This window comes from Furipterus horrens, unplaced genomic scaffold (genome assembly GCF_987537825.1).
Source record: "Furipterus horrens unplaced genomic scaffold, mFurHor1.1.pri manual_scaffold_7, whole genome shotgun sequence".
In the NCBI taxonomy this organism is placed as follows: domain Eukaryota; kingdom Metazoa; phylum Chordata; class Mammalia; order Chiroptera; family Furipteridae; genus Furipterus; species Furipterus horrens.
Window position 1 is genome coordinate 141,299,693 of NW_028327177.1, and position 21,677 is coordinate 141,321,369.

General features: G+C 42.7%; 1 protein-coding gene across 1 annotated transcript in view; it reads right to left on the reverse strand.

Moving 5' to 3' along the window:
- Positions 1-21,677, reverse strand: part of DCAF1 (DDB1 and CUL4 associated factor 1) — a 60,707-nt gene that overhangs the window by 22,788 nt on the left and 16,242 nt on the right. The window contains exons 5-17 of the mRNA XM_090284835.1: positions 20,222-20,335; positions 16,992-17,129; positions 15,265-15,777; positions 14,859-14,960; positions 12,612-12,770; positions 11,236-11,415; positions 10,538-10,747; positions 9,484-9,653; positions 6,121-6,245; positions 3,915-5,184; positions 3,136-3,334; positions 1,864-1,946; positions 1,290-1,374 (exon numbers count right to left, since the gene is read on the reverse strand). Of these exons, the coding sequence (XP_090140961.1) occupies positions 1,290-1,374; positions 1,864-1,946; positions 3,136-3,334; positions 3,915-5,184; positions 6,121-6,245; positions 9,484-9,653; positions 10,538-10,747; positions 11,236-11,415; positions 12,612-12,770; positions 14,859-14,960; positions 15,265-15,777; positions 16,992-17,129; positions 20,222-20,335 (3,348 nt within the window). The remainder of the gene's footprint in view (positions 1-1,289; positions 1,375-1,863; positions 1,947-3,135; positions 3,335-3,914; positions 5,185-6,120; positions 6,246-9,483; positions 9,654-10,537; positions 10,748-11,235; positions 11,416-12,611; positions 12,771-14,858; positions 14,961-15,264; positions 15,778-16,991; positions 17,130-20,221; positions 20,336-21,677) is intronic.

Below are 21,677 nucleotides of genomic sequence, written 5' to 3' on the forward strand. Positions count from 1 at the left end.
TCCCCACAGAGACCTACATGGGACCAGCTCCCGACATAGCTAACGACGACCGCCACGTTGTTCAATCAAAAGTCACCTCTCAATTCTCCTCTCACGCAACTCATCAGCAGTTTCTGACCCAAATGATCAAACCTTTCTCAAGAGCCTTCCAACATCTTCAAGGGCACATCCTTCTTCTGGGTCTCGTGCCGCCTTCCTGGCCACTCTCGGCTCTCCTTCCCAAGCTCCCCTCACGTGCAACGTCTAAATACTGGCACGCGCCCCGACTGTCAGACACTGCTCTAGCTTCCTTAAGGACCTACTCCAGGTTCATGGCTCTAAATACCATCAACACATGGACAACTCCTATATTTATATATGCTATTCCAGACATCTCCCCCTCACCTCCTAATTTGTATGTTCATCTGGCCATTCCCTACTTGAGTGTCTAAAAGAATCACAGACTTCATGTGTTCAAACCCCAGGGCCCAGCCCCATCACGTGCCAGTGCCTCTACCATGCCCACCTGGGCCCATCACCACTGTAGCTCTCACAGGTCACCTGGCACAACACCCTCCTACCTGGAGAGCCTGCTCTTGCTACTCTCACAGAAACCAGACTCACACTTCCAGGAACTTTAAATCCAGTCATGGGTCCTCTGCTCACCCTCCAGCATCTTCACCCAACTCAGAGGTAAAGCCAAAGGTCCTAACAACAGTCTGCAAGATACTCCACAACATGCCTCCACTAACCCGACTCTTCCCTCCCCTCTCTCCCCCTCCTCCCAAGTAAGAGCTTACTCCCTAGACATCCCTTGTAGGACACTCTTCCCCCCGCTATCTGCACGGCACCCATACGCCCTTCAATATGTTACGTAAGCATTATCCAGTCACCACCCACCCCCAGTAAAACAAAGTACCCACACCACTAACAAGCGCTCTCTTACCTCCCACCCTGCTTTCTGTTCTCCACAGCACTTACCACTTGATATACTATATCTTTGCTTCTTTACTAATTGTCTCTCCAATGAGGCTCCATAGAGACTTTTTCATCTAAAACTTAGAATTTTAAAGTATCTGCTATGTTATTGACATCTTTCTCAAACTGCCAGACTGAGTTCCTGTTCATTCCTTTTACATTTTTCCCAGGGAGCTTAGAACCACTTCATTACACTTCTAGATTCTAACCAGAAAGAAAGTCGGTGAGTAATTTCTGGTTGCCCCCAGGACTCACATCCTCACGTTATGTAGAAGATTTCCGTATGAACAACTAGGCACCATTAATTTGAAAGCAGCAGATCCAGTACTTACGTGGGCAATGTCTCCTTTTGTGCCTATGACCCGATCCTGAGAGTGCTTACTGAACTCGACATAGTGGTCTTCTGTGAAGGAATGCCTGCAGACAAACAGAAGCATGTACTCCAATGACGCCGGCCCCTCAGGACACACTCAGTGACCGATAATGAAGGGGATCCTCAGGCTCTTGCCCAACTATGCTCACTTCAAGATTCTTGATTCCCAAAGAGGAAAAGACTGTACACTTAAGATTAAAATTCCCTCCACCTAAGCAAATCCATAATAATTAACAGGAATTACTTGGGTAAAGAAATGGCTAATGAAGCACATGTGCTTCTGAAATATGCCCCAGCAGAGTGTGGCTGTCACGGGTCACATGAGGAAATAAACATGCATGCCATTCTGGATTAGTGAAGGGTCTGCTCTATGGTGGAAATGTACATATCTGGTAAGAATATCTAGAAATTAAGATAAGACATGAGCCACAGTGTTTCTCTCTTCCTGAAAGGTTCTGAGTCCGAGAACCAGAGGAAGGCGGGTATAACTAGACAGACTGTAAAACAGAGACTAAGCTGTAAAAGATACGCACTTCATATCAAATACTGATTTCATTCCCCAAAGTGCAGACAGAGGCTGGCTCCAAGTAGCAGATGTCAGAAGCAAGGACCCATCCTAAAAGAAGAAGGTGGGTAACCATATGTTTATATAAATATAGACATCATTATTGCCATTAGCATTTTAAAAATATAAGCTTAAAAGACATTGTTGAATAATAAAGAAAAGAGAAAAAATACCAGAAAGTAAGAAATGGTCAGAAGCTGTTAGGATTTAAATGCACCTGTACTGTCCTAAAAAATAACTAAGTTTAAGATAATATTAAAGCCCTGGCTGGTGTGGCTCAGTGGATTGAGCGCCGACCTGTGAACCAAAGGGTTGCCGGTTCGATTCCCAGTCAGGGCACGTGCCTGGGTTGTGAGCCAGGTCCCCAGTTGGGGGCATGCGAGAGGCAACCACACATTGATGCTTATCTCCCTCTCTTTCTTCCTCCCTTCCTCTCTCTCTAAAAATAAATAAATAAAATCTTTTTTAAAAAAAGAGAATATTAAATCCTCCTGAACTAGTAACATAAAATGCAACAGCTCCAAAGGTAAGGAGAAGAAAAAAAAAATTGGAAAGATATCAAGGTGATTCCTTATTTTGTAATATTTGGCCATATTCCTCAGTCTTGAAATAATCAGTCAACTGAAACTAGGACTTGTAAAGATTTTTCAAATAGAAAACCAAATAAAGGGTAAGCCTCCCTTACTCTAAAATCAGGAAAATTACCCTTGTCATATTAACAGTTCTGACTTTTTGGAATAGCAAAGTGGTAATATCAATTCCATCTACAAAATAGTACTAATAAACTATGACCCACTGGAATCATGTAATGCTTATTTTCCTAAAAATTCAGTTTTTAGACTTCTGAGTAAATAGAAAATTTTTATGATCATAGTTGGTAATCTCAGTTTTCAACTAAGGCAAATTAAATGACACATGTCATTTATATATCTCACACACACACACACACTTACATATACACAGATAGACAGACACTTCCAGGTCTTAGAAAAGGAGCTGGCAAACTTACTTAAAAGGCCAGATAAATACTTTAGGCTCTGCGGGCCACATGGTTGCAACTACTCCACTATGTCGTTGGAGCACAGCAGCAGCCACAGACAATACATAAAATTACATGAGCATGGCTCTGTTCCAATAAAACTCGATGTGCAAACAAAGGCAGCCAGCCAGCCAAAGGGGCTGCAGTTCACCAGCCCGTCTTAAAAGAACGACTGAGAACAGCCTAGGATGGGTCCCATACCCTGGAAGGTTCGAGGTGTGTGATGGCTGAGTTGTGACAGTTGTAGCTGGCCTCCTCCTGTCCACTGAACACATTGTAGAGCTTCAGCTGCCCGGTGCAGGTGCCGAGCATCAGGAAGCGCTCCCGGGCCGAGAACGCACAGCAGGTGAAGCCGCTCTCGTCCTCATTGGCTTCCCGGAACACAGAGATAGGACGGAACCTAAGCCAGAGAGAGAGGCGGGCGGGGTGGAGGGAATCAGAGACCAAGAACGTGCGGGGACTCAGAAAAAGAACACTTTGCTAGAATGATAAAAGAAAAAAACATAGAGCATTTATGTTTTAAATACCTTCTTCCAACACATCGCATGACCTTTAGTTGTTCCTTTTCATTTTAAACGAGAGAAAAGGACCTCCACCCACAAGTTTATACAATAACTAAAATTCCCATGTCTGAAACCCGTAATTCCACGATGTTTACGTAAGATCTGTAAGGACCAAAATAGGAGACAACTTGGACCAGCACAGAAACAAGCTGGGGAGGCTAGAGACAGCATGTTCCATGGCTTCTAGAAAACACACCAGTTGTGATAAGGACTACAGTATTATATCAGAATGTTGCCAACAACCACACAAGGAACCCATGGCCGACAAAAGGGGGTACAGTCGCATTGTTCAGCTCTTCGCACAAACTGACAGTCTCTACAATTTTAGGCCAATAAAGGGTTTTCCGGACTAATCACTGTATGCCGATAAGGCCCAGATCATTCCAATCCCCAGGGAGCGAGGCGGCCTCTCCTTACCTGCTGAAGATAAGGTGCCTGTCAAAGCACCCGCCATCCACCCCACCATACTTGGGGAACGCCGCCCTGCGGTTCAGCCTCGAGGTAAAGTTTATGGGCGCCTGCCGCCTCTGTTTCGGCTCAGGACACTGGTGAGGAGTAAAGAGAGAGAAGGGGGGGCAGGTGGCGACTGGGTTCTTGCAGCGCGCGTGCTGCTCTCTGAGATACTCCGTGATGATGCTGTCCAGCGTAGGCGGGGAGGGAAGGTGTCTGTCCAGCTGCTTTTTTATGGCTGGGCTTTGGCTGTAGGCGCCATGGTCCGACTTCTGCCGTAACACTCTGATCTTCCTGCCATTGCAGGGTGACGGTCTCTCTCTGATAAAACTGATCCTACCAATCAAAGGGGAGCTGCCTGCGTACGAGGGGCCCGGCACGGCTAGTGAGCCCTGGGCGGGCCGCGGCTGAGGGTGGGCGGCGGGGGCAGGAGGGGCAGCGGCACCCACGGCCACGTGGCTGCCCAGGCGCGCTGCAATGCCGTTGGCGATGCGAGGGGTTCGGGGCAGAGAGACGGGGGAGGCGGCAGTGGCGGCCACAACCGGGGTGAAGGCGGAAGAGTGGGAGGCGGCCGTCATGGGCAGGTCGGCCTCCTTGGTCAGCACGGTTGCCGTCTCCCCAAGCCCTTTCGAAATGAGGTGGTTCCGTATCAGCAGGAGCAGCTCCTTCTCGGGGAAGGAGATCCGCGACTGGGCGACGACATCGGCCTTCTGCAGCCGCGCCAGGGACACGTCGGCGCCCACGAGCAGCGGCTTGCCCGACACGCGCTCGATGAGCTCGGCGGCGCGCTTGCAGAAGCGCACGTGCTCGCTGCGCTTGTCCTGCAGCACGGGCTCCTTCATGAGCTGCTGCAGCTGGCAGCCGCTGAACAGGGGCAGCTTGCTGACGATCTGCCGCACGGCGCCGCTCCGCGACAGGCCCACCAGCGCCTTGCAGGCCAGCGCCCGGATCTGGTCCGCGTCCGTGATGGGCGTCTTGACGGACAGCAAGGACAGGAGCACCTTGATGCCGTTGTTGGACTGCACCACGTTCCACATCTTGGCCAGGGTGTGCTCGCTGCTCTTGGGCGTCTGGGGCAGCTTCCTTCGGGGTGTCCCAGAGATGAACTTGCCGATGCTGGAAATCCGGTTGTCCGGACCGCACACACAGTTGATGATAATCTGCAGCGCTGACTTCTGAATTTCAGCGTCGTGGATGAAGAACTCACCCTCAGCCACGCCCAAAATAATGCTGATTCCTGTTAGGGGGGAAGCAAAACACTTACATGATCCCTCGTAAAACTCATGGCCAATTTCAACGATTGTCTCAGAGTCAAAATTTAAAGTTCTATTCATTTTGTTTCACACTTTTTAAAAAAACGTACAAGGAATTGTCTATATAAAATACAGTCAGTTCCTCTATAATGTGTCTTTGTATATGACGCAATACCGCATATACAGTTGTTAAACAGGGGATGATGTCAGTAGTGTGTGGCAGTCACCAAGGTTAATGTGCAATCTTTCTTAGGTAAGGAGCACAAAAAACAGCGGGACTAGGTTGAAACCATCAATAGGAGAGAAAAACCCCTCAGTCTGGCTGCTCCAGGGTGGCAGGGACCTCCCTGCCGTAGATGAGGGAAGTTAAGACACAGGCAGCGGGGCCTGGCTCTCCGCCCAGAGCAGTGCCCCCAAGGCCCCACGGCCAGTCACACTGCTTCCCAAGCCCGCGTGAGCAGCAGCCCTCATCAGCCCTGCTCTTAATAAAGTGTATTTTCAAACAGAGTATATTTTCCTTTGGTTTGTGTGTATGATTGCTTCTATCCATTCTGAGCTGCCTGCCAATTACTAGTTTTACTAGGGCTTAGATTATAAAGTTTGCTTAAGTTTTTTACTATCTGTCCCCACCATGTTTCCTATAAACCTTCTTTACACCGCAAGACTGCAGAGTACAAGGTTTTCAGGAGCGCACATACACTGTTATAGCAGAAATGCCTGTACCACTCAGAAAACCCGAGTTCTCTAACATGAATCCATTGTGTGGAGCTGTATGGCATTACTTAGACGGGACAGACAAGCTACCCTCCCCTACCACCTTCTGCTCTTTCTACTTAGGTCAGGTACGTAACCACAACCACACTGGCAAAGGAAAACAAACCCAGACCAAGCAAGGACAAAAGTGGCAGCGCGTAACCTACCTACAGTGGAGACGGTGGAGCCAGCCTCGTCCAGCACATCTACGGGCTCTGCCAGCTGGAGCTGGATTTTTGGCACAACAGTAAGAATAGCCAGGACGTCCAAAGCAAAGCGCACAGTGTCATTCCTGGACAAGAAGAAGAATTAATCAAAGGGAAACAGGAGACAGCCACAAGAAACACAGAGTTTAAAAAAAAAAAAAAAAGAGGAGAGAGTGAGAACGGATCAGGACCACCACCTGTGTGGCTCTGTCCCTAGCCACAATATAAACAGGATTTGTAAGTCACTGTGACATTACTTGGAAAAAACATGGGAATGAAATTTTCACCTATCAAACTGCTAAGATTAAAAACAAAGGATAATCCCCAATGCTGGTAACAATGTAGAGATGAACGCTCTCAAACTTTTGGTGGGGGTAGAAATTATCAATAGGACACACTCTGTTTAGAAAATAATCTGGAACTATGAAACAAGGTTCTTAAAATGCCCAGGAATTTCAGCTCTTGGAATCTGTCCTAAGGAATCATTAGACATAAAAACAAGTATCTATGTATTAAAATGCCCATTATCACATCATTTAAAATAGCAAAAGAATTAGAAAATCTACCTGGACAACACGAATACATTGTTAGTTATGATACACTCATATGATAAACTGTCCTGCAGGCATTGACAACTGTTTTTAAAGAATGCTTATTAAAGGATGAGGGGAAGGCTCAAAATACAACATTCATGCAACAGAATTAGATATAAAATTTAAAATGGGACAGTATTAAGTACTGGCAAGAAGGCAGAGAAATAAAAACTCCCATACACTGCTAATGGGAGGAGAAAGTGGCATGATCATTCTCCAAGCCCTTAAGATCCAACAGAGATGAAACCCAGACACCCTTTAACCCAGATTGTACACATCACATCCTCTGGAGACTCCAAAAGGAGGTTCGTGGAACCATTCCTTTGATAAAAAAATAAAAATAAAAACCATCACCATACATGAAATGTCCATCAAGAGAATAAACTGCAGATAGAAATACAAGAGTTCAAATAAATATCAACATGTATAAACCTCAAAGACATTAAGGGAGAAAAAAATCTGCAAAAGATGCATATAGGATAATATTTATATAACTTAAAAGCATACAAAAGAGAACGATATTACTGTTTATGCAGCCACACAAATGTATAGCACAAATACATGAATGCAGAGAACACACCCCAGACTCAGAAGACTGTCACTGGGCTGGGAGAGGGGTGGGGGGAGACAGAAAATGTAACGGAACTCAGAAAGCAGCAAGTGTAGCCACATGCCAACCCCGGGTACAGACTGGTTTGATTATTCTCTGTGCCTTTCTATATACTGAAATATTTCATTAAAAAGATTAGCATAATTAAAAACTATAATTTCAATTATGTACATTTACATACGTTATAGAAAAGAAGGCCATGAAGAAATTAACAGTGACTAAGAATAATTTTCTTTTCTCTTTATATAAGGTTTTATATATTCTAACGAGAAACAGGTATTTAATTTTATTTTTTAAAATAAACTTTTAAAAGACATATTCCAAACATATTTAATTTTCTTATTAATCCATATAAAGATTTCCCAGTCCAAAATGTATTTATAATCTTGTTATCTTTTGAGCTTTCATCACCATTTAAGCAAAGTTCTCAAAGTAAACATAACAGCCTACTGTAATACCGTAAAACGGTGGTTCTCAGAGTGGGTCAGGGAACCACTGGGGGTCTCTGGGACCCTTTCAGAAGGCCCTGTGATATAAAAACTACTTTCCTAGTAACAGTAAGATACTGTTCCCCTCTCCCACTGCCATTATCTCACAAGGGTGTACAGTGGAGCTTTCTGGAGACTCTCATGCGTGATGTCACACAACACTGGATATAGAAGCAAACAGGAGGTATTAAACCAGATGTTTTTAAAACTTGCTGAAATCATCTGGCTTTATGTTGGAAATTCTTCATAAAAAATAACATGCAATGGGTTCATATTATTTTTAAATAAATTCATAAATAAATAATTTCCTATTTTCTCCATTTTAATTTCTCATATGGTAGGTATCACTAGATATAACACAAAAACAAAGCTCTTTGGGGTTCCCAAAGTGGTCCTAAGATCAGAAAGTATGAAAATGGCTGCTAGCATCCCCTGGACTTAACACCCTGGGGGTTAGTAAATAAGCTTGTCTGCACCATAACTAAGCCTCTTGTGTCCTTATGGCCATGGATGGGTGGGGAAGGTCAAGAACCACTACATACACAAACTTGGTTTTTCTTTCTCTTCAGACTCCACCTCTTCCGACTCAGGTTTAAAGCTTCGTCCAGCTCCCCCCACAGAACCCGCCCACCCTCTGGTTCTAGCAGCTGTTCTCTCTGCACCGCACCCTGCTCTGCTCTGACTGCTTTCAACTGGAGTGTGAAAAATCACAACAAAAGCAAAATAGTTTCATGAGAAGATAAAATAAACATTATATATAACTGTCAAGCAGTAGGAAGACGTTTAAAGTCTAAGTACCAAAGAACACTGGACTCCAGGTCTCAATCAGGATTTCAACACCCCCTGCAGCTGTCACCATGGAAATCATGTAGCTTCTCAGAGGACAGATGATGACCCCTGCCTATGTACAGATTTGTTTAATTATTATTTTTAAGTCCTCACCTGAGGATTTGTTTACTGATTTTAGAGAAGAAGAGAAAGAGAGAAAAACATAGATATAAGAGAGAAACATTTATCAGTTGCCTCCCATACACACCCCAAGAGGGGATCGAACCTGCAACCTACATATGTGCCCCAACCGAGGATCAAACTGCAAACTTTTTGGAGTATGGACGACACTCCAACCAACTGAGCCACCTGGCCAGGGCATGTGTGCAGTATTTAGAATCACCAAGACCAGCAGTATAAACAAACACTCTGTAAATTAAAAATGATATTATCATGTGCCCTGGCCAGTGGCTCAGTTGGTTGGACCGTTCTCCCGTACAACGAAAGGTCGCAGGTACAATTCCCCAAGTCAGGGCACTACCTAGGTTGTGGGTTCAATCCCTGGTCAGGGCACGTACAGGAGGCAACCGGCTGATGTTTCTCTCTTACATGGATGTCTCCATCGCGCGCTCTCCCTTGCTCTCTCTCCAAAATCAATAAACATATCCTCGGGTGAGGATATTTTTTAAAAAACGACCACACCTTAAAAAAAAAAAAAAAAAGAAAGTATTATCATACTTAATCTAGTTACTTAGACCAAAATTTCAGTAAGTTCACCAAATGTCTGTTAAGCATACACTATGTGCAAACCAGTATCAGTGGCAAGCAGAATCTAATTTCATTTGAAACCTCTCCCCGGTCCCACCTTGCATAGTAGGTCTTCCAGTTGCAGGCAATAGAAATAAGCTGCAGCAGGAGCTGAACACAAGAAAGCTTGAGGAAGACTTCCGCAGGTTCCCAGTAGAGCTGCGCCGGGCCGTACTCTATCAGAAACTCCATCATTTCCACAATCTGTTCGTGAGTATACGAACACGCCTGTAAGGAGAGACACATCATTAAATAATTCTATCGTCTGCCTGCTGCCTTCTCCAGCACAGCTCAGTGGCCAGCAGGTTTTAACAGGAAAGCTAAGTAATAATAGCTTTCAAATTCCACAATCCTTCAATCAATAGCCCACGTGTGAAAAAATGAATGTTTAATCTTTCATTTATAACTGGACTCACAATACATTCTGTCCAAAAAGGTAACAGAATGTTCAATTTGTTAGTGCATATACAACGTGTTCATAGCTTAAGAAGAAGAACCACATAAAATAATGGGTTTCCTTTACTTGTGACTTTTATTTTATTTTTGTATTTTATTTATTTTTAGAGAGAGAGGAAGGGAGGGAGGAAGAGAGGGAGAGAAACATCAATGTGTGGTGGCCTCTCGTGCACCCCCAACTGGGGACCTGACCTGCAACCCAGGCATGTGTCCTGACTAGGAATCAAACCAGCAACCCTTTGGTTCACAGGCCATCATACTTGTGATTTTTTAAAACACACAGATACTAATCTTCATCCCAAAACATACCAACTCCAAAAATGAAAAAAGAAGTGGAGTTACAGGTGCACTCTTCCAGAATAAAAATTTCACCCAAGTAGGATATCTAGTACTTTTCATAAAAGGCAGCGTTTTACACACACTTGTGAGTTCATGTTTTAGGTCTAGTATCCCAGCGAAGCAGCAATTCACAACTGGGAATAAAATAAATCCTTGAAATCCACCTGTTGCGTCCATTTTCAGGCATTCTGCCTCTGCAAAGGACGAGTATAACCCAAAAATGGAGATCTGCAATGACTCTACTGATCTGAATGTGAGCTTCAGGCCCACAACTGCTCCAGAGCGTGTTCACAAGAGCCCAAGTCAAGTCCTCTCACCTTGTATGGAGGCTGAGGATGGACAAGAATGCCGCCCTCAGTCCTCTGAAGTGACTGCTTCACTTGCTCCAATTTAATGGCCAGGTGAGCCTCGAAGTATTTGCGCAAGGCCATACAGGTATGCTTCCCAGTTTGGCGGCTAGCAAATATTTCATCATCACTCAGAAGTGCACCCTGATCTTCCAAATTTAGAATCTCCAAAGTACTGATCTATTAAGAAAGAAGCAAAAGAATGGCACAAAAACAGTGGGGTGAGAGGGAGACAATAAATAGGAAAAAAGGAAAAAAAAGATTTCAGGAAACTTTCACGTCCAACAAAGCTGACAAGTAGCAAAGCACTCATGTTAAGAGGAGCCATATGAAAGCCAAACATTAAACCTGCACTGGAAAATTACAGGCTTCAATCCATTTAAAGACATACAGGCACAAAACCTTTTGCTTTTAGAAAGCTCAAGATTATCAAGAGCAATTTCCCCTGTAAGATTACTAAATTCAAGGCATGTCTGTAATGGCACAGACTCCTCTGAGTACAGAAAGAGGAAGAGAAACCTGTGACAGGGGGGTGGAGGGCTTCCTCTCCACAGAAAGATAGCAAACTTCCTCCAATAAGAAGCTTCCTCTCCTCAATGCTGCTGAAGGGCGGCCCAGACCATCGGGACCCCTACTCCTGGCAAAGAGAAGCCACTGACGAGCCTCACCAAGTTCACCAGTCGACGAAGACCATCATAGCGGTCGAAGAGCTCCAGCACAGCCCGGAAGGAGAAGCAGATTGAGAAGAACATGGTAGCGTGGCAGCATCCTGAGGCGTGAGAACACTCCATTAACCACAGGGTATAGTTCACCACATCAGACAGAACATTGTGGGGATGCATGCAAACCTGCAAAACATAAAAATAAAACAACGTTTAATTTTCGGGGACAAAAAAATTCAAGAGTCAACAGATACTTTTGCACAACACAATGACCATTCCTGGGCAAGTCATTCTGAGTTTAAAGTTTAAGTCACAAATGAAATTTTATAACAATCTACTCCAAACGTGAAAAACACCTACATACATTTAGATAGATATTTATATTCGACCTATCCTTACTACCAAATTTTGCAAACATTTACATGCTCACCATGCTGTTACGCAGGCATGTGGATCCCCACGTAACAGACGGGGCAGAGGCTCGGAGAGGTAAGGGACGCTGAGGTCTGCGAGGTGAGCGTCCATCTGCCCACTGATTCACTCACCCCCACGCTGGGGGGCAGACGAGGATCTCTAAAGCCCTGCCCAAGTCTGCAGGGTACGTTTTCGCTACCTCGGCCATAACTGCTTTTGTACAGACACACACAGATTAGGTTACTATTCTCAAAAGACTACATACCCTGGCATAATGTTGATCTCAAGAGGAAAAAATGACACATTTGCAAAGATGAATAAAGACACAGCCCCAAAAGAATTTACCAGCTTCATTCTACCAAAAAAGCCACACCACACAGAATATTAGAAAATTGTTCCAGGCATAGAAATCACGAGAGTCCTCTAGGGGTGTCAGGGGACCCACTACTTTTAAAATGTACAATCCACTTACACTTTTTAAAAATCAGTAAATAAAAAAACCTGAACTGGAAAAACAAGAGAACCAAAATGGGAGCCTGTGGGGCCCTGAGAACATATTAAGATGATTTTACTATCTCCACCACAAACTATTTGTTAATACACACAAAGCATCACCTGTTTTTATAATAAACTGACTAAAAAAATGCAAAATATCGCTCCACTGAGGGAATATCTGCAAAGAGCCTGAAGACTAATCTAAATGCAACAGAAATGGCAAAAACTAAATAAAACTCCCAGACCCCAATCCATCTTGACCCCCCCAATAAAATCAGGATAAAAAAAAGACCTTCCTAAACAACTTGACCTTTTTAGAAAGCTTTGTAAAGATCAGACATTCAGATTCCTTGCTCTTTTCATTAAAATTTACTCCAACTCTTCATTTTTTCTTATACAAAAGTTGTTCTGTGAATATGCTAGACTGCCCCCACCCAACCCCAGTTCCACAGACCGGAAGGGACTGGACTTACTCTTTCCATGGCGTCCTGGTTGTAGGACAAGTAATACAAGCACATGGACACCCCAGTTGCAGCCATAGAGGGACGAGGAATTTCCAGTAACTTCTGTACGCCACCGTGCGCAACAAATTCTGTGGCAAACTTGTTGTGGAGCAGGAGAGATGCTAGGTGCTAAACAGAGACACGTTACCATGGAACGATCCAGAACTGCGATTTTCAACCAGCGTGTCACAAAACATTTTAAAACGTGCAACACCTAATAATTGAGTCAGGGGCACTGGCCTCTTTTCCCTTAAATTATCAAACTGAACAAATGACAGCAGCCAACACAACAAGCCGTCCCATGTGAATGAACCAAAGTTATACCTACTTTTGTTAGATCGGGAAAAAAAACAAAAACATTTTTGGTGTGCCGCGGAATTTTAGTTACTACTTCATGTGTGTCACGAGATGAAAAAAGTTGAAAATCACTGATCTGAAAAAATCACACGATCAATTCACAAAATATTAAATTAAGCTGCTAAATATAAGAAATTCCCTGAAATAGAAAACCATTCCTTCACAAAAGAAAAACCAATAGTGCTTAAGGGAAACAAATATTTTTCTTAAATCTATGATTCTAATATTTCCTTCTAACACAAAACATTTTCAAGGCAAAAAACAAGAAATGAAAAATACTGTTATAAGTAATGACATAATCCTACAACCATTTTATTATCACATAGCTTCTTTAAAGGATTTTGTTAATCTTCCCATTTTAATCCTAACATAAGCAGCGCTATGTTCTAGCTTTGGTTCAGTCCCTGGCAGGTCATCTAATAAAACCCCAAACTTTGCTTTCATTTCCACTGACCCTAAATATATCCTCCAAAGAACAATCTTCGGCAAATTATCAAACTAGTAGATTTTTAGAACTAATCAGAATGCACTTTGAATAGACTTAAAAAGTTGATCTTTTAAGCCCTGTTACCGCCCTAGTCAATGCCCACTAGCCTCTCCGGGAGGACCTGCCTTCCAGGCAATTTTAAGTGCAGAGCGTGCAGTGCAACCACCCAACGTGGAGGGTCCTCGGCAGAGCAAGGGCTCCCCCTCCTGTTGCTCGGGCCAAGGTGTCCTCTGGGTGGTAAGGCCGGCACAAGGTACAGAGAAGACAACACAGATTTATAATCACATGGTCTGATACCTGTGCCGATCTCGCCAAGGTCAGTGGCAAAAACAGCAGATGTGCACCCTCTTCAGAGGCCCTCCCAACACTCCCACTAAGCCTTACAGAGCGTGATCCAATCCCTTCCCTCCGTACCCTACTTTCTGTGTTACACAGACCCCTACCACGCTTCCGCCCAGTCCTTCCGCCCAAAAGCAGCTAACCCGTGTCTGGGTCCCCTCTAACATCCAGGCCACTGTGGCAGCTCCAGGGCCAGGAAAGGCAAGTGGGGAAACCGAGGACAAGCAGGCTCCACCTTTATTGAGAATCTTAATTCTGTGTGGCTCAACACAGCCTGTAACCTGGCTCATATGCTAGTTATGAGATTAATACTAATTAAAACTAAGTTAAAAATGCAGCGCCTCCGCGGCACTAGGCACATTTTAGGTGTTCATGTGGACTGGCAGCCCCTGCATCAAAGGGCACAGGTGCAGAACATTTCTGTCATCACAGAAAGGGCTACTGGGCAGCAAAGCTCCATGATACAAGAACAAAGCTGTGATTTCAAAGACCCATAAAGAGCATTCTCTCTTTTCTGGAAACTACAACTTCTGAGAGAACAGACCACTCCTTCCTCTGTGCCCTGCACTTTTTTTGCAACTTCTGTAATATCAGAAAGAAATCCTAAGTTGACATGCCTGTCTCTCTTAACCAAACCATAAAGAACAGAGTCTATTTACTGACTTAATACTAAAAACATCACAGGATGGAACTTTGTTCCTTACTTTCATGTCGAGTATAACTATGACGTAAGATACTATACACGCAGTTTTCCATTCCTATTCAGCAGCCATAAATGAGGCCATTCCTAGGTCTAGAGCCAATTTCCACCTTAACATTCAACCCTCTAGGACTGATTCCTAAATTTCTGGGGAGGCACTCAGGAAGCCTCATTACTCCTATCTAAACAAGAAATTTTCATTTGTTCCTGTTCTGACACATCTGACAAAAGAAAGCCCAGAGTGATGAAAACCCGGGTATGCTACATTCCAGAACACATAGGAACATCCATGTCAGTAAAGGGTTCAGTCACCGCATATTCTTAAGAACTGTACCTTGAGTGCCTCAAATGTAAGCAGAACGTCATTAGTCTGTTTCAGGTCAATATAGAACATCATCAACTCCCGTGATCCAAGCTGCATGAATATGGGAAGTAACTGAAAGGAAGACAAAAACAACTCTTAACGTCTGGCTCTTTTTCCACCTATTTCCTACTCCATCATGAGGTCAGACGACTAAAGAAGTAAGGTACCTCTTCCCTACCTCCTTTATGAAGATAAACATACAGACACACTCTGATTGAAAAGGCCTCATCAGAAGTGACCTGTGTCAAGAGCTTGCCAGTTTGGGACAAAGATTTTTTTGTATTAAAGTAAAATGTATACAGCGCTACCATAAAATATCACAGAAATAAACACAGTAATTCCGTAGTGTGAGCAGCACCCTTCCCAATCAGCTTACCTCCTGATATTCTCCCAGAGGGGTCAAATACTGAAGAATAAGTCGCTGTTCAATAGCAGGAGTCATAGGACAAAGGGTGTAATTGGTGCCAATCACCCAGGGGGACATTTCTGACCAGCTGCTATTAGACAGCTCAACAAACATGCGATCTGGATCAGAGGGTGAGAAACCCAGCTTCTGCTTGGCTTTCCTAAAGTTCTCTCTGTCCCCCTGTTTTGCTGACTTGTTTTTCCTCAGCCCTCCTTCCTCGGGCTTTGCTGCGGAGTTCACTCTGCTGCTGGTCTTGTGGCCTGAACCAAGATGGAAGGAGATGTCCATGTCTGCAGGGGCTTCCTCCTGGACGCCGTCCACTGCGTCCACGGCCATGTCGCCGTAGTCCATGTCCACGGCTTCCTCATCCAGAGGCAAAAGGGGCTCGGAGGAGAGCTTCCGGGGGCTGGGACGCTTGCTTTCTTGCCGCAGAGCCACCTCCTGAAGCTGCAGCTCCCTCAGCCTTCGAAGCACGATCGCTACCTATCGACAGATATTGAAACAAAACAGGTTGTCTCTTCTGCATCTAAATATAAATTGTTTTTAATAAATAATTTGTATTCCCACTTACAGAGAACTAGATACTCATGCAGGTATTCCGATGTTAGGTAACAGTAAAGATTTAACAAATACGTTGACTAGATTCCTACAGCTTGATGAAATAAGCAACAGCAAAATCTTATCTCATTCCCCATAAAATTTCCCAGAGAACCCAAACCAGAGGATGTGCACATAAAACATATCATTCACAACTGGATCAGACCATCGCAGCTAAAGGCTTGAAGACACTAAATATATTCACAATTTTTTTAAAAGTGTCCTTGAAAACAGAATATGAAGCTTTCTTAAACTTGTATCAGTTGTAAGTTACATTCTGTTAGACATTGTCGTCTATATTATACATAATCACATAATCTGTTTTTTGAGTGCACCATTTATTTTTTACTTTTCTTCTTATTTTGGGGGTCAACCCTAAAATGTAGTATTGTGCTTAGTTTTAAAAAGAGAGAGGGATTTTATCAGCAATTTACTTTGAAATGCATAAAAAAAAGGAATGATGGATGAATATGTAATAAAATAAGTACAGTAAAATGGTCACAATTTAAGTGGTGTATATACAGCTTTTCACTGTAAAATTCTTTCAATCATTCAATTTCATTCAATGTTTTAAAATTTTCATAATCCAGATGTTGGGGAGGGAAAAGAAATGGCCCTTATCTGGTATAAATTATCATGATCCCTAACAAGATAAAAAACAGCATTTTCAAATTTAAAAAAAAAGGAAAATTGAAACTCTTATGAAAAGTAAGCGTGTCATGTTGAAATTACAGGTACACTCTAGTACAGTGTAATAAATAAGATCTACCTATTCAAGTTCAGGTAGCAAAAGGAAAGAAACTTGTGATTATTCACCTATCTTATGTAAAAATTAATTTTTTTCAAGACGAATTATTTTTAGAGAGAGGGGAAGGGAGGGAGCAAGAGGGAGAGGAAACACCAGTGAGTGAGAGAGACATTGATTGGTTGCCTCTCACATGCCACCAACCAGGGACCTGGACTGCAACCCAGGCACGTGCCCTGACTAGGAATCGCCTGACTGGGAATCAAACCCTCAACCTTTGGGTTCGCAGGCCTGGCATTCAACCCACTGAGCCACACCAGCCAGACCCAAAAATTCATTTTAACATAGTCCTTACCAATTGTGAATTTTCATCCCTGTAGTTGGCAGCAATGTCTTGATTTTCCATAGCACCTCCTAACAGTCCTGTAGAATATGTCCTCAATGGCTGATCAGCTTCTCGGGCCCATTTGAAAAGATTTTCAACAATTCCTTCCTATAGTAAAGGAAATGAAATAGTATCAATACAATTCAGGAAAAAACTCATTTTCATAATTAAAAACATAAGTGAAGATTTCAGTCTTATGAAAAAAATTTTAATAAAGTATGTTAATGTTGGTCATAAAACTTAAAAATGCAAATAAACAAAGTGCCTAACAGTAGATGGTTTAGTTAAATATCTGTGCATCTGTGACATACAACCCTGGTTAGCCATTACAACTCAAGGCGGGGTGGGGGGGCATCAATTTATTGTTCCACTTAGTTATTCATTCATTGGCTGATTTTTTGTTGTTTTTTTTAGACTTCATTTATCGATTTTTAGAGAGAGGGGAAAAGAGGGAGAAAAAGAGGGAGAGAAACATCCATGTGAGAGAGAAATTTCGACCGGCTGCTTCCTGCACGTCCCCAGCCCACGCACATGCCCTGACCAGGAACTGACCCCGGCACTTTTCAGTCCGCAGGCCGGCGCTCAGTCCACCGAGCCACACCAGCCAGGGCCCATCAATTGATTTTTGCACGTGCCCTGACCAAGGATAGAACCCACAACCTTGGCAGATCAAGATGACACTCTAACCAAATGAGCTACTGGTCAGGGCCAACAATATTTTCCTTTAAACTTTGTGCATTTTATGTCTTTTTAAGAGATTTTATTTATTTGTTTTTAGAGAAAGGAGAAGGGAAGGAAAAAGAGGGAGAAAACATCAATGTCGATATGCCAGAGAAACATCAATCAGGTGCTTGTCTCGCACCCCCAACGGGGCCCCGGCACGTGCCCTGACCAGGAATGGAACCATTAACCTTTCAGTTTGCAGGATGACGCCCAACCAGCTCAGCCACACCAGTCAGGAACTCTTCCCTACAGCCAAGGAACCATTCTCCTATATACTTCAAAACATATTAAACTTTTTTAAAAAAATTAACACTGAAAAATACACTTTAAGAAATTCTGCTTTAAAATATTGGATATGGAAATATATTAAATATAAGCGTCTTCTGTTGTTCCTCCTTTCTAAACACTAAGAAATACTAATTCCAACTATCCCCTCCATCTACAAACTACCGAGAATTTTTGTCTCCCTCTTACCCTGAAAAACTGTTTACTTTGGTCATTATCTCTAAATTGACTGAAGTACTCTGAAGACAGTTTCTACTATTAGCTGGCCTCTGCTGCTGCTGTGATGAAGTCTGCTCTGTTTGGTCTGCAGGAGTCTTTTTCACTCTGTTGCTTTTAAGATCTCATTGTCTTTGGTATTCTTCACTGGGCTTCCTAAATCTGGGTGGTCATGTCTTTCATTTATTTGTAAAATCTTAGCCTCATCTCTCTGAATACTGCTTTTCACTTATTAATCTAGTCTCTCTTCCTGAAACTCCTTTAGATCCATTTTGAACTTTCTAGTTCCAGTTTCCATATCTCAACTTCTCTCACATTTTTCAACTCTTATTTCTAGAAACCTCACTATTGGTTATCCTATTAGACCTTCCAGTTCATTAATTCTATCTTCTGCTGTGTCTAAACATCCCTCTAACTCATCAATTAAGTTTTTAAATTCAGTAACTGTAATTTGTATTCCCAGTAATTCTTTGGTTCATTTTCCAAAAGGGCATTCCGCCTCCCCATAGTCTTGAACTATTTTTTAGAGTTTTAATTCCTTAGTTTACATCCAATAATTTTTAACCATTTTTAAGTGTATAATTCAGCGGGATTAAGAACATTCACAATGTGTAACCATCACATCTACTTCCAGAATGTCTTATCATCTCAAACAGAAACTCTGTACCCCCACTTTCAATAGTGGATAGAACTAAACAAAAGGTCAATAAGGAAACAGAGGAGCTAAACAACACCATAAACCAATAAGACATAACAGAGCTGCAGAACACTCAATCCAGCAAGAGTAAAATACACATTCTTTTCAAGTACACATGGAACATTCTTCCAGGATAGACCATACGTTAGGCAATAAAACAAGTGTCAATAGATTTTTAAAGACTAAACTCTTACAAAGAAACTTCTCCAAATACAACGGAATGAAATGGGCAATCAACAACCTGAGGAAAACTGGAAAATTCATATGTGAAAATTAAGTAACACTCTCTTTTTTTTTAATCTATCCTCACATCCAAGGACATTCTTGACTGTAGAGATGGGAAGAGGTAAAGAAAGAGGGAGAGAAGCATCAATGTGAGAGAGAAACATCAGTTGGTTGCCTCTCACATGCACCCCGAATGGGGACGGAACCCACAGCCTAGGCATGTGCCCTAACCGGAAATTGAACCTGCAACCTTTAAGTTTACAGAATGATGCTCCAACCAACTGAGCCACACCAGCCAGGACTAAACAACATTCTTAAAACCACCAATGGATCAAAGAAGAAATCACAAGGGATATTGGAAACCTCCCTGAGTTGAATGAAAACAAAAAGCACAACATGCTAACATGTACGGAATACAGCAAAGGCAGTGCTACGGGGGACATTTATGGCTGCAAACATATACTTAAAAAAGAAAGCAAGCTTCAAATCAATAAGCTAGCTGTACAGCTTCAGAAACTAAAAAATGAGTAAAGAAAATCCAAAGCTAGCAGAAATAAGTAATAAAGATTAGTTAAGATAAATAAAAGTGAATAAAAATACAGAAAATTAATGAAACCAAAAGTTGCTTCTTTGAAAAGACCCATAAAATTGACAAATTACTAGAATCAAAAATGACAGATGAGACATTACTACCAATTTTACAGAAATAAAAATAAACCAATACTATGAACTCACATTAAAATATTTTTGAGAAGGATATAATTTTTTTGGTCTCCTGCAATGGTAGCTAATTGAAGATTTTAATACACAATACATACTGCAAATCATAGCATTAATTACAATGTTATTCTCTGAAATACTTTATGTGGCTCCCAAGCAAGTGCTCATAAAAAGAGCTGTTTTTAAATTTTTCTTACCGTCTTTTTTCCATTTCTTCTTACATATATTACTGCTGTAGTAAGAAAAGACTCTAACAATTATTGTAACAAAGACAAATGAACATATCAGCCCTCAGTTAAAAAATAAAATGATGACTCTTCTTTTTAGGAAGTACCTTTTCTTGAAACACAACAGCGGTCTCCAGGCCGGGCATGATGTCCAGCAGAAGTCTGCAAGCGGCAGTGTTTAAAGGGGGCTCTCGGCTGGTCATCACATACGCATTCACCAGCTGTGAAGCAAAGCAGAAATACTTCTTGTCTTAAACTCATTCCTGTCAAATTACTCAAGTTTAATAATATATTCTCGTTTCTTGCCTAAGAGGTATTAAAGAAGACTATACCTAAAATTACTAATCAAACTTTTAAATATTATACTTAGGACCCTGCTGAGCCATGATAATATCGTATGTAATTTCTTCTGCAGCTTTAAAGTCAAATTCCCCCAAAACAACTCAGCACCCACAGAAATGAAGCTCAAGGGACATCACAAAGAAATCACTCCCCATGTTCACATACATTTTCCCCCAGAAAGATAAAGCAGGGAAACACAAGCCCATACTGGATTCTTGACAATGGTTATAAAAAACTGAACGTTATATTTTTATATAAACATATTAATAAAACTTTCCTTTGGGTACTCATCAAATACTTACTGAGTCCCTACTACTAAGCGGCAATGTTTTGTGCTGGGTATACAGTAGTCCCTCTCTATGTCACATGTCACTTATCGCAGCCTCACTGTATTGCGGGATTTTTAAGGTATTATATTTAATTATTTATCATGGATTTTTCCCTATATCGCGGGATTTTGCGGTACTGTAGGTTTAAGAGTGTAGAATATGTTTAAGAACATAAGTAGTGTTTATAAAAGTGTAGAAAAGGTTAATAAGGGAGTGGGAGAAGTTAATAAGGGACAGGGAACTGTTTATAAGCATGTGGGAAGGGTTTATAAAGCCTTAAAATACATATAAATACTAAAATAAACGTAAGGTTCCTACTTCGTGGATTTTCACCTGTCGCGGAGGGTCTAGGACAATGAAGAAGACACAGTCCTACTACCAAAGGGTCCATAACCCAACCAAGGTGACGGCTGGGAAAATAAGCGTCATGAGGACAGGACGCTGGAGGAGCCTGGAGGGGCCGTACACCCCGCAGAGGACTCGCAGAGGCGCAGAGAGGAAAGGCTTCCACGCCAGAGCAGAAAGGGCAAGGAGGAGGAGCTGAGCAGCAGTGGGAAGGAGAAAAGGTCCAAAGGGCAAGAACTGAAAACTGGGAGAACAAACGCCAAAGACAGACCGGTTATACACACCCACTAAAAACGTCAGGGTTAGCTCAAGGGCGGCAGAGAGCCACGAGTGGGTTTAAGCAAGAGGGCGCCAGGGCGACCCCTGCGTTCAGGGAAGACTGCCGGACTGTGGCGACCGTTGGAGCAGGACACACGAGGGACACCCGCTCCGAGGCTTCGGAGTAACCCAGGAAGAGATGGCAGTGGCTAAACTCTGGCCTGGCAACAAGGGCAGAAGAAGCGGGACGATCTGTGAAGGTTAAGGGCAAGGGACAATAAGACCACGG